Source organism: Parasteatoda tepidariorum, chromosome 6, assembly GCF_043381705.1.
Source record: "Parasteatoda tepidariorum isolate YZ-2023 chromosome 6, CAS_Ptep_4.0, whole genome shotgun sequence".
In the NCBI taxonomy this organism is placed as follows: Eukaryota; Metazoa; Arthropoda; class Arachnida; order Araneae; family Theridiidae; genus Parasteatoda; species Parasteatoda tepidariorum.
In genome coordinates, this window is record NC_092209.1 from 35,542,279 (window position 1) to 35,556,524 (window position 14,246).

The 14,246-nt window shown below is 32.6% G+C and overlaps 1 protein-coding gene across 1 annotated transcript in view; it reads left to right on the plus strand.

The window, feature by feature from the left end:
* The window catches only part of LOC107441289 (serine/threonine-protein kinase 26), a 28,505-nt gene extending 19,966 nt beyond the window's left edge, over positions 1-8,539 (plus strand). Inside the window, exons 8-10 of the mRNA XM_071182231.1 lie at positions 1,737-2,036; positions 4,673-4,875; positions 6,650-8,539. Coding sequence (XP_071038332.1) covers positions 1,737-2,036; positions 4,673-4,875; positions 6,650-6,662 — 516 coding nt within the window. The 3' untranslated portion in view covers positions 6,663-8,539. The remainder of the gene's footprint in view (positions 1-1,736; positions 2,037-4,672; positions 4,876-6,649) is intronic.
* The last annotated feature ends 5,707 nt before the right edge of the window (positions 8,540-14,246 follow it).

Sequence of the window (14,246 nt, forward strand, 5' to 3'; positions counted from 1 at the left end):
CTGCAGACGAAGTTTCAGGCGGGCAGAAATGAGCAAGCGGGCAGAAATAAGCAATTTCCGGTTGGGCAGAAATAAGCTTCGGTTGACTGTGACGTCACTTCCGTCCCTTCTATCGCGGCCCTTACTACTGTCAATAATCGCTTCTATGATAATTAAAAGAGATTTTAGCAATAAACTTTATTGAAAAATATAAGTTCTGGTATTAGACTGTTATATACTATAAAAGTTCAATACCAGTGCCGTTCTGGTATTGGACTATTCAAAGTTGGTTGAACAAGCGAAGGTTGTAACGTGTGATCACAAACGAGAAACCAAAAACCGGTTTCTTAACTTAGTTGCCTCCACTTGGTTGCCTAGTGTCATCAGCACTTTAGCGTTTCACAAAACTGAGAGACCGTTTCGCCGTAAGTACGTCACCATTCCAGTGCAGTTCGATTAAGAACCCAAGTGATTCGTTTGTCAAAAGGTGAACAGCGAACAAGGCGATGCAGTGTAGTTTTGCCATCTGGTGAGGAGTGGGATAGATGCGTTGCATGTTCGAGCGTCCGTAGTCACCAATGTGGAGGAGAGTGTGTGAGAGAAAAGTTTGTTGGCTGTCGCCTGGATTCAAACCAAGCACCTCTGGAGTTGCAGTCGAATACTTTAACCCTAGAAAAGAGTGCATACTCTGTCCAGGGTGAGATCGTAAGCTTTATATGTAGTGGCCGCTGCAACTAAAACAGATGCATCATGCTGATAACTTTTCGCTTACTTCCAACATAAAAATGACTTTCAATAAAATAATTTATAAATTTTTATAGTGATTTAGTAATTTATTTAATTGTGATTATATTTTTACATTGTTTAAAAGGCGAGTGAAAATTTCAATCTTTTTACACTGATAAAAAGTTCTTACCGCGATTAAAAAATTGTATAGTAATAATAATTTTGAAAAATTAAAAAAAACTGAAATAAAGTTGTTCAAAATATTAAATATCAAAAATATGTAATATTCATCTGCAAAATTAAATTTTCCATCATCAGAAAATTTAAAATATTAATAATAAAAATAATTATTTTGAAAAAAATTAAGAAACCGAAATATATGTTTAAGAAATGAAACATAACAATTCAAAAGATAAACTTACTGTACAAAATTTCAATGAATGCTATTTAAAGGATACTTACAGATTGTTGGCCTTGAATGCCTTCTATAAATCAACTCCTCTAATCAACTTAAAATGAAATGCCGACCCGAACTGTGTAGTGGTCAGGGAGCTGACTTCACATCAGAAAGATCATAAGTTCGAATCCCGGACAAGGCATGGATGTTCTTTCATTCTCTGTACTATCTGTTTTTACTGTGGCAGCAAGGTTGGCCAAAACTCCTAGAAAAGAGCAGACCTCAGTACGGGTTACCATTTTTAAGACAGTCGATCTTTTACTAGTCCAAACGTAATGACATATTTCGTATTTGCCACCACTGCGCAGCTTAGTACCCTGAAAGTTATGACATATTTCTTATTTTTCATCTACTGCGCAGTTTAACTTCGTTACATCGGACTACTAAATTGATCCGTACTGAAACCTTCCTTCTTCTAAGAGGTGTTGGGTTGGCCCACCTAATATGGTGCCCCTGAAAGAGCTGACAATGAGCCTGCCCAACAAATACCTGAATGACAAATGTCTGCCAGGTAGGCAGAGGCATAGGAATTTTTTTTTTACATGGAACTATAGTAAAGGCATTTTCTTTTCAGATGAGGCCAACCAGCATGCCCTCTTCATTCTGCAATCAAGTACCATGGCATTCTGACCGAAGTAGTCCAGATGACTTTGACCAACAACATTGGATAATACTATCGAACAGTGACTTCGTTGACTGTGATCGCAATTCTGAGTCTACGACCAATACCAACACTAATTTTGAGGGTAGCAATAGTCAAAGTTCTTATGTTAGTAGTGACACTGAATCTCCGATGTCACCTTCTCATCCAGATGCATCTGTTTCATCCAAGTCTTCCCGATCTTACAACTACTTCACTAAGCTAATAACAGAGGTAAGCAGCTCTTAGCCTGAATAAGGATTGATCAGATTTGAATGCATACAACGTAGAAACATGAGTGATGCATTTTGCTTACTGTATTTTGCTATATATACACCGAAGAGCCATTACATTATGACCACCATCCATCTATAACAATGGGCTCGCCCAGGTTTTCATGGTTTCTCGCCCAGTAACAATGCTTTCATGGGGCACATTAGGACCCCATAATACTCATAGAACAATCCCTGACGTCTGTAAGCTACTTGAACATAGTTGCAGACCAGGTTCACCCATTTATGGCAACAGTTTTTCCTGCGGGGGGATGGTGTTTACCAACAGGATAATGCACCATGTCATAAGGGTCGAATCGTCGAGGAACATTCCAGTGACTTTCAAGTCATGTCTTGGTCCCCAAATTCACCTGACCTTAATCCAATAGAGCATTTGTGGTCCTACTTGGAAAACCAAATTCGTGCTGCCACACTACCCCCTCTCAATGCGAGAGAATTGCGGGACCAGTTGGTGAGCGCTTGGTACCAGATACCTCAGACTACCTATCAGCACCTTGTGGAATCAATGCCACGGCGGGTGCTAGCAGTTTTGAGGGCTAAAGGCGGTCCTACGTGTTATTAACAGGGTGGTCATAATGTAATGGCTCTTCGGTGTATATATGTATAAAAAAATGTCCAAAAAAAATAAATAAATAAAAGAACCATCAACTTTTGATCTAATGATTGGATCTTTGCATTCTAGGGCTTAATCTTAATGGTTCGAGGAAGTGACTTCAAATATGATAATTAATTAGTGAAGACGATATTTTAAATTACAAAATCAGACACGAAAATGTACTTTCTTTGTAAAAACATACCCTTTTTTCTACGGATTAGGATTTCTGACCTCCAAAATATAGAAGGTAACTACAATCTGGAAAATTGGGTCCAAATGGTTTAGTTGGGAGAGGAGTCTAAAGTTTGGACACAATTATAAAATTCGTTTATTCGAAAGTAATTCCGCGCAAAAAATAACTTTTATGAAATTTTTTTATTATTTTATTTAATAATAGTCGAAAAATTTTTTAATTGTTAGGTATACAATTTTTTGCATCATTTTAAAGAATGTCATTTTACGTGGCAGAAAACAAAATTTGATCGAAATTCATAAAATAGTTCCTGAGAAATCGAATTTTAAAAAAGTCGTGTTTTTAAAATTCTACCGTTTGTTCAAAATTTTGTATTTTGATTTGTTAAATTAAATTTTTTGAAATGATGCAAAAAATTGCATACCTTACGATTTAAAATTTTTTCGACTATTATTAAATATTTACTAAAAGTTATTTTTTGCATGGAGTGATCTTTGGATAAACGAATTTTATAATTGCGTGCAAGTTTTTTCAATTCGCTTAAAAAGTTATCAAGATATGGCGAAATACACAAAAAGTAAAATTAACAAGGGGTTTAAACTTTGGATCGCTTTCCTGACTAATCTATTGGGACCATATTTTCCAGATTACGGCTACCCCCCATGTTCCCCGGCCGATGATGCCACCCGAATTTTCAAGGTCCTCTTAAAAATTGTCCACCAGAACTCTGAGTTAACAAAATTTATCATGTATATATCTTACGATAAAAATCACTCAAATGCATTTTGCATTAAGATGTATATTTGGTAAACAGTTTTGGAGAGTATTTTACAGCCTGGTTGATCAAAATGTGCTTTCTCCTTTTGTGTTTCCGTCATTTTCTCTTCCTTAATGTAGTGCACGTGTCGTGTGCACCAGTATTGCAACGTGCATTCTTAAGCATTAACCTCAGATCATCGTCAAAAAGTAAAATTAGTGTAGCTTTAATAAGACGTTTAATCAAATAAACAATATTTTTGATAAGAATTTTCAACAATATACTATATATCAATAAGTATTAGGACACCTATGCAAATGACTATATCTACGGTCCTGAGATGCGTCACGCCCTCCGCCGATATATATCGTGTAGAGAACATCGGCATTAGTCCCATGCAAGCCTACTGCACTATTTTGGATGACAATGTGCTTCCTACGTTGTGGCAGTTTTACGGGGTGGACCCCTGTTACTTCCAGGACGACAATGCCAGCTGTCATGTTGCGAGGGTCACCAAGGCTTGGTATGGTGCCAATGGGGCTAATCGAATGGACTGGCCTACCCAGAGCACAGACCTGAATCCTGTCGAGAACCTCTGGGACGAGTTGAATCCCCGAATTAAGGGGTGTACTACCCGTCCAAAATCGAGGAAGGAACATACATGTCTTCTCCAAGTCGAGGGGAAGAACTTGAGGAAAGTATGCCCCGGAGGGTTCAAGCTGTAACTACCTCTCGTGGAGGCTCTACCAACTATTGATTATGAATAAAGTTTGTTTTTCTTTCCAATCACACGTGTTCAAATTCTTATCGGTAGATAGTGTATATGCAAATTATTTTTAATTCATCTCACTTCACTTGAAAGAATGGAATGCTATAAGCAGAATGCCATAATTTATGATACAATAAAAATTGCTCTTTATAAATTAAAAAGCATGTTTTTAAGCATTTGAATTTAATTTTGCAATGTGTTATAATTACTTTATAACTAGATTACTTTGTCTGGCTTATGAATTTTTCTTACATTTTTCACAGTTAAAGGAAACACATGGTGGCCAAGTAAAGAATTCCGGTGACTCCAGAGAAAATTCCATCGAGGAATTCCACAATGCTTTTGCTGCAGTTGAACAAAGTAGTCCTGGAATCACAGACACTTTCGTAAAGGAAATTTTCCGACGTCTTGCACCCCACCAAAGTCGAGAACGGAAAATGCACAATATTATCGGCAGGCTGAAAGTGTAAGTAAGATAACAGAGAGGTATTTTAAAAATAAATTGCAGTGTGTCCCACTTAAATAAAGCCACCCCATTTAGATTTTGTGCTATAATTGGAGCGAAGAAAACGAATGTAAATGAAACTTGTATATTAAGAAAGTTGATATCCAAACAGACATTTATAAAATGTAATTCGCTCCCTACTTCATCTCGACAAGCAGGGAAGAGTGAGGTAGTAACACCGTGTAATGGGGTAAGACAGGGTGCCTTGATAATGCCGAAATCAGTCCTGTTTTCTAGCAAACAAGCACTGAATACCACTAGCCAACACTGAATACCACAACTAAACACTGAATCTAGTGGACCACTTAACTAGTCAAGCAGAAGAACCTATAGTTTGTCTAAAATAAGAGCTCCTCCAGACATTCGTCTGGACCTGTGACAGTGACAACGGTAACGAGGTATGACTATTTCAAGTAGGGGTGCGGGGTCACTGTTTTGGAGTGGTTTCGGCTCGGGTCGGTGGGAGAAAGGGGATATTTTTCTTCGGTCTATTGTGTGTCCTAGAGTGAAGATACCTCCCTAAAATGAGCCATTCTTGTTTCCATAGGCGATAACAAGGCTGGAATACGCCATCTAGGGAGAGACCGGTTTCGTGCATTTTCTAGTATTTGACTTTTTCTAGTAGAAAATCATTAATGAAAAAAATGGTACGTCTATGACTTTTCATAAATGATATTTTTACTGTAGGTAACTGAATTATGAATATCTTGATTAAATCTAATTCTGTCTAGGACGAACAGTTTAGCTCTAACAGGCCTTCGAATCTCAGTTATCTGGTAATATGCTTAGAGATTACTAAGTCATTCCTCTCTTTATTTGGAGGCATTTCATGCAGTTTTTGGATTAATGTCTAACTAGAGTACAAAAATCTCTGGAGCTCTGTGTTCGGTGAAAATACAATTTCACCTTCGTCTAGCCGCTTCAGGAGAATTTATCCCTATGTAATAAAAACAAATCAATAATCTTCATACAAATTACCGACTATCTACTGTGCTCCCATCTCCACTGGAGTTCTGTGTCTGATGACAATACAAGTTTCAAACGTTTCCTGAGTGCTACAAGTTAAATTCATAGGAGACAATGAAAAAATGAAAAAAATTGGATAAATATGACAACCAAAGCTGATGTCTTCAGGGGGTACCAGCTCCGGAAGTCATAAAAGCAAAACCTTTTCTTTCGATGGAGAAAGACAAAAGTCTAAAATTGCCCTCTCTGTACCCCCAAAGGTTTTGCCAAAGTTCAGGAAAAGAATAGAATGCATAATATACAATATAAAATACAGAAGAACACAATATAAAATTTCAATTGGAAGTATTATTTTTAATTACTTTAAAATTTAGAATTCTTTATTTCATATTAAATTCATAGGCATATTTTCTATCGATCCATATCCCGGCCAATTCAGACGAATTGGAAGGTTTTATTTTGAATTGACTCTCTGCGCGTGATGAAATAATGTAATTTCTGTCAAATGTAATTCGTAATAAACTTCTGTCACCGAAAATCCCGTCCCATGTCTTTAGAAAGTGATGCGTCCTCCATTTTTTAAATGCGTCAAAAATGAAATTATTTCCTCCTTTTTAATCTAATTCAAAAACACCTTTTTTAAAATTCTTATTCTATTTTATTATTTAGCTTTAGATTAAACTAATTTAACTAAAAACAATAAATGTGTGGTCAGTTTATAAACTTTTTATATTTTAAATACATTAGTATTTACTTTCTTACATTTCAGGAGTGAGACTTAATTCAAAGAAATCATGGAGCATAATGCTAAGATCACCACATATCAGCCTTGTCCTGATAAATACCTTTTTGCCGTGGATATCTTTGCTTCCTTTCTCTTACGAAATATTGTACTATTTTTAAAAACAAAAAAGTTTAGTGCATTATATAAATATAATATATATATATACAAACGTACATTGAGGGAACCAAACGTTAAATGTCCCTTAAAATCGTGATAATTATATTATGGGCTTAAATGTTAGCAGTATTATATTACTAGTAATATAAATATATAGATATATTATGTCAAAATGATAGTTTCTACTAGTAATTTAATTTTTATAAACTCGTACTGTTATAAATGTATTGGTCATTTTGAAAATCATATTCAGAAGAATTTTTGGGCATCGTGTTCCAAGTCACAGATCATAGTGCAAAATATTTATTAAAAGGTAGAATGAGATGAACAGTACCCTCAAATTTTGCGAAAAGACAGACTCTTAAACTTAAAACCATTTTTCTCAAAACGGAATTGCTTGATTTGAAATTTTATCAAAATGAGACAAATATAGACTGTTTTATTATGACTTTAACGCATAATTTTAGAATTCTAGTAAGAAAAATATAGCAAAAAAATACACATTAGAGGTCGTAAATTAATATTTAAGCGAAGAAAAAAATTATATCCAAATCTAGAGACTTTCTAATCATGAAGGCGAGAATGTAAAACCTCCAAAACCTTTTTAATGGGTGGAAAAAACAGAGAGAAGTTGAATTGCAATTCTAATTCCTCTAAATTTTATCCTGAAATAAAACTGGATTTGATGTTTTTTATTACACCTTCCTCATTAGTCATTCGGCAGATTTTGATAGCGTTTAAGTTTTTTTCCTGGTTTACATCTTAACTAGTGATCCCTAATATTTTAATTCTAAAAATATGTATCGAGCATGGCGATCACGGGACATCTTGTTTAATTATTGACGCCCAGTGGCTGAGTAGTAGCGCTTCTCACTCCGATGTTACAGGTTCGGGGCTCTATCCTTGACCCGGGCAGTGGGTTGATAAAATGTGTACTAAGCATGCCAACCGGAACAAGTGCTCTTGCACCAAGGTCAAGAAAACAGGAATAGGCATAGTTGGAGTTGGCCCTCCATGGGCTGTCGTGCCACTAAATTTAGCTTTTTTTCTTTAATAATTGATATTTTCAGATGGGTAATTTTTTGAGATTTTAAAACAAAGAGAAATAAATTAATTTTGATCGGAAATTACACTCGACGATTTTTTAAAAATGGTGCTATAAGAAAAATGCTAAATTTATTTCAAGTTCAGTAGACAAAGAATGATACTATCAGGGTTCTTACGGCTTCTGAAGTCTGATGTTAAATAGCTCTTAATGCGTTAATTGTTTTCATGGCTCTAAAAAAAGCTGACTTCGATATTTTTTTTAAAAAAAAATTATATTTTCTGTTGTAAAATAATGATAATGTTGAGGTTTAACTTCTTAAAACTTTTTCACGAAATTCTATTTATTTTTTTATTTTTTTCGTTTCATAATAAAATCACTAGAATTTTTTTTCTTTCATACTATATATTTACCGAATTCAGGACAAAAGAGCTACTAAATACAAGCATAAAGCTTTGAAAATTCAATAAAACACCGATCTTTGAAGTTCGAAAATAAATAAAAATAAAATAAACGAAGAATCTTTCCAAACTATCGCTTGAAATTTTAATAGCACCGTTTCATTACTTGGAATAATAGCATAATATAAAAATTAGGCATTGCTTCAAAATATTCGTCGCTTAAGAAAATACTTCCTTTCTAATTATTAATATGTTTATTAAGGATAATATTTTGCTCATTTTGTTTCCCCCCCCCCCCGCCAAAAAAAAAAAGTCAAAATGTCTTTTAATGTAATTTGCATTTTGAACTGTGACTTGATGTTTGCTTTAAGCAAAGTTCTTCTGAATTTGTATCTTTAAACACCATGGATATCTTTGAAATATGATAATTTAGTCTTAAAGAAGGCAGTTAAGAAGACTGATTTTTGCTTATATTTTTCAAATTGTTTCTCATATTTCATTAAAATTACGTATTCATTTAATTTATGCGACACATCTTTTAGCTCTACTATTTTACATAATTAACAATTATTTCAAATGTAATTTTAAAAATAAATCAAGAAATCATTCAAGATAGGAGAGCAGCAAGATTTCCTTCAAGCAGTTTCAGTTTACGTCATTTTAAATAGATTGAGTGTTCTGTAATTACAGCCTTTAATACATGTTTTTGGAATCATTATCAAAGATGAAGAAAGAAAAGTATATAGATTGGTGGACTCAAATTAATATAAAAGCGAACTCGACAAATAGATACCGAGGAAGTTGAGAACAAAATATCAAAAATCGTTTGATTACCGGTTGAAAATTTGAAGTGTGTTTGAAATCGTCTGTCATCTTCTCTTTGTTTATTTGAGAACAACATTGTGTATACTTTTTTTTAAAATTCATTCTTGACAGATATTTTAACCCATTATTTCTTTTTAACGTGATGCAGTATAATATTTCTTTTTGTTTTTGATGTATCGATTTGTTATCTGCCTCCAAAGAGAGAAAAACAAATAGCATTAATACAGGTAATGTGTTAAAAATATTTTTAAGACATTTAGCAGAACATCCTGAGCCCAGTACTACATGTTTGTTTCATCCGTGGTTTGATCTTTTACCAGATAAAGTAGGTTTGTAGTTTTTCGAGTTCAAATGCGCTTCTTTTTCGTGCACAGTTTTTGTGAAAATACGCTTTATTCTTTTCCTTTTAACAATAATAGTTACTACATAGTTGACTACAATGTCTGTTTCAAAACATTATATTATACTTCTTGCATTAATCTATCAATTATTCCTGGAAGACATTTAACTAACTCGATGTTGACCAGAAAAACAGTTACTGATGGTAGATGAAGATACTAAAATTGAAAGCTCTCGATTAACCTCTGTAAGTTGACTTTTTTAAGGAGCAACAGTTTGATGGTCCACTTAGACAAGTGGTCAGCTTATGAAAAAGGAGAATTTAAATGTTTTTGCCAGTTTGGTACTTAAACATTATGGTGCTCAACTTAATAGGTTACACTGTAGATCTTTTCTAACTTTATTTTGTGTAAAGAATCACCTTTTATTTTATGAATTCTGTAATTTTTAGTTTGTAATTTGTTTAAAATTAGAATCTCAAATAAACCTTTATGAATAGAGAGAGAGAGAGAGACAAGGAGGGAATATTGGACACAAAAAGCAAAACAAGCGAATGCTGTACCCTAAATTATAAGCTTGTAAATATTTATTTACCTGTTCATTTATTGACTGAATCATCTATTCACTGATAAAATTGAGGATAAATTTGATTACTTTAGGGTAAACAAACCTATTCCGTAAAGTTAAACTGAAATTAAAAGTACAGTGAAATTCTGTAAGTTGACTTTTTGTGGAGTAACAGTTTGATGGTTCACTTAGTCAAGTGGTCAATTGATAAATGGAGAATTTAAATGTTTATACTAGTTTGGTACTTAAACATCAGGGAGCGAAATTTAACAGGTTTTACTACAGATCTTTTTATAACGTTATTTTGTGTAAAGAATCACCTTTTATTCTCTAAATTCTATTTATTTAAAATATAAATCTCAAATTAATCATTATGAGTAAAGAGGGTGACAAGTATGGAACATTAAATACAAAAGGGAAAAGAGAGAGGAAATGCAGGCCATACCACAAAATTATAAATTTGCAAATTTTTAATTATTAACTGAATCACCTATTTATTGATAAAATTGAGTGTAAATTTAATTATTTGAGTGTAAACCAACCTATTCCATATTTGTCCCCCTTCACCTGTTTAAAACATTAAATGATGTCTTCATTGAAAGAAAATGGTGCATAAATATTATTGACATTCTCGTACTTCATCGTGCAAACATTGTAAAATATTATTCATGGTTGTAAAAATTTGATTCAGATATATGTTATTGATTGTATGTTCATTCTGCAAATGTATTAGTAATTTGTTTCATTGTGCAGTAGTGAGTATTATTTTAAATTTGAATATTTTATTTTCCTGGAATGGTATGATACGAGTATATGGATAAACATGTTTCTACTACATTTTATTTTAGAGTGTGATAGCTTAGGCTTAATGTTAATAAATTAGATGGGGCGCCAATGGAGGAAGAAATTTGCCTGTTGGAAGAATAAGCTTAAAAACAATGGGGGATGCCTTTTTAGTTTTCAGTTTGATTTCCGATGCGAGAAAAACTTTATTTCATACAACAAAAAAGTGTGTTTTGGTGTTTTTATTTTAATATAAAACTAATAAATTAAATTATCTAGTTTAAACAATGTCTATCCAATGATTATTTTTATAACTTCTCTCAGGGCTCAATCTATTGCTCGTCATCGTAGTTTTTTGGGACACTCTAAAGAGAGTGTCTGGAGCACAATCCCTTAAGATAGTGCCAAAACCAAGTTTGAGCGGTTACAGAAGATCTTTTAGAACATGTGTGCCAGTCAGTTAAGTAAATAAGCATCACTGGTGCGGTCAGTGTGTGGGTGGGTGACCACTTGGATCAGTCTGTGTAGGGACCGAGGGTGTGCGGTATTTGTCCTCAATAAACTGTTCTACCGTAAAGTGCTGGACTTAGCATGTAGGTCGTCGGGCTACCGACCCTCTGCAGAGGATCAAAATTTTGATGGCATGTCTTCGGATCATCCTCAGGGATGTTTGCCAGACCGTCGCCAATAGCCCATTGTGCAGCTCTATTGCGACGCAAATGAACTACAACAGCAATTGAGTAAATGAAAAAAAAATTTTTTATCAATTTAAAAATTGATTTTCTTTTTGTTTGAAGTTCTAGAAAAAAAGCATGGCATTATATTGTGGGATTAGACAGAGTAATTCTGCAACAGAAAAAATGGGATCCTTTAATTTTTCCAGATCTTTTAACTGACAGGGCGAAGAAAGAATACTGTTGGGGAACATAAGAGGTTGCAAGAAGTTCAGCACATCAATTACATATTCTTAGGTATTGTGCTTAAACGACCCAATATGTAGTTAGGCATTTTCCATTTCACGCTGAGTGATAAAAGTATGATTGCAACTGGATACAACTTATTTAACAAGTGCAGTTCTCACTTAATATTTCAATGAAGTGTGCCAGTTTAGTTTTTGTCGAGGAATTCAGGCGCCCCTTCTGCGTCACATAACTTCCTTTAATTTCATACTACTATGGAACACTTGTCTGAAAAGTGTTTGCATTTAATAGTGCACAGAAATAAATATGTTTTCTAAGAGTTATTGCCTTTAAGAGATGTATGTCAAAATATGCTAGTCAGCCAGGTAATTTTACTTAATCTTCTCTGTTTATTATAGCAATATATATAGATATAAATATTTATGTGGATGTATACTTTTCCTCTATTTGAGGAAATTACTTGTACAGAGTATATATGTTACTTCTTTATTTTTATTGTATACTTCTATGAGCTTATAACTTCATCTATTTTATGGAGGAAAATTATTTTTGTTATTTTATATGATAGAATTCTAAAAATTTTGACCAAAAGTTTTTATGCATTCTTTTACAATTTTATTACATCCCTTTACATTCTCCCTTCATATATTGGTCAGAAGTGTAAAAAAACTTAAAATATATAACTTAGTTGTAATTTAAATAACTGTTAAATTTATAAGTTAGAAAAATAGTATCATTTAGAATCTAGATGCAGTGTTTACAGTATGTGTATTGGACCATAAGTTTTCCCCTCATTTTACTTGCAGGCTGTCAAGTACTTAGTGTCACCATGCAAACATCCTATTACAATTTTAAAAATAAATAGTTATTTAAAATTGATCTCCCAGAATTTCCATACACAACTAAATATTGAAACCATTTATAATGTTCCAAAATATATTGCATACTTCGTATTGCTGGTATTTAGTTAGGGATTTTTTTTTTTTTTTTNTTTTTTTTTTTTTTTTTTTTTTTTTTTTTGCAAAACTTATTTTTGTTTCTACAAAAATAAGTTTTGAGTTGAACGATGACAAACTTGCCATCAGAGAAATAATGATATAGTTTACTCAGAGAACATACAGTGTCAAGTGAGAGGAACTACTGACAATTGATTTTGGGGAAGGAAAAAAAAAAAAAGATTAATTTTCAAATTTTTCTGTCACAAAATATTTTTCCTTTTTTTATTATACACGCTTAGAACAAAGATTTTTTCTCTGGTAGCAAATTATTCAATGTTGTAACAAAACATTTTTTCAGGTTTATTATCTTTTACTTACAGTTCTCAAAATTGTGCGGTAATAATTTTATTTGAAGTTTGATTTTTTCGGTTATCAAAGAAACATCAAACCATATAAGTAATACAATAATTATTTTGATATCACGTAAAATATTTTGATGATTCTTTTCTCGATCAAAATGTTTAATATATACGCTAGCAACAACTCGCCTATTTTTGCTGAAATAAAAATCAAGAATAATTCATTTTCTTGTTGCTCTAATTTTCAAAATCTAGACGTTTTATTTACTTCTACAAATCCTATGAATTATTGAAGTTTCATTGTAATTATATATTAAAAAGTTATTTTTTATAAAATAATAACAAAATATTTTAGAACACAAAAACTTCCCAATAATGCAATCAATTCCTATCGATAAAATCTGTTGAGTTCATTTGGAAAGGTTGATCTTTCATATTACTTTTTGTTTTTAACTGAATTATTTTTCGAATGGAAAATATTTGTCTTAAAAAAAAACACACACTTTACTAGATTTTCATTTTTTCATGACTTAACTATTACTTTATCAAAATGATTTTTTATAAATAACTAAAATTAACAGCTAGAAGAATGCATTACATATTAAGGAATGTTCTGAGGTGTTCATGATAAATAAAATCAATTTGCCAAGCAACAGACATAAGTTACATAAAATTAATTTTCCATCATAGCTACTAAGCAACTGACTCGCTTAAGTAATGTTGGGAACTTGTAAAACACATGTGTCTTACGTACGCTAAGTAATTTGTAAAAGAACAGAGTATAATACGACACTGAAACACGTCACTATGTATGAGGGGGAAAATGGCAATACATGGATTATTTATTCACTATAATCTTTTGAACATTTTGTAGTTAGGAGCAAAACCTAGTAGAAAAGGTTGAAGTGTTACCAATGCACTAGATTGTAAGCGGGTTACATGTCAGAATTGTTTTTGAACATTATTTTTTGTGTGATATTTTTTGGATAATAAAAGTGTGCTATTATATGATTCAATTGATTTTATTAGTCATATGTAATTGTTGAAAAGTTATTACCTTTGATGTTAAGAAATTTATGTAAGTTTTTGTGTTAGTCAACAGCTAGCTTTACAATTGGCATTGAAATTTTGTTACATTTATTTGTGATATTGATTCTCATAAATTTATTAAACGTGTGTTTGATTTCATTAGTTGTGACTTTTTTTATAGCCAGTAAAAATTGTTATAAATGAGGCTGGTTTTATATTTACAAGATAATTTTAGTTTAATCCTTAAACACAGAAGAAA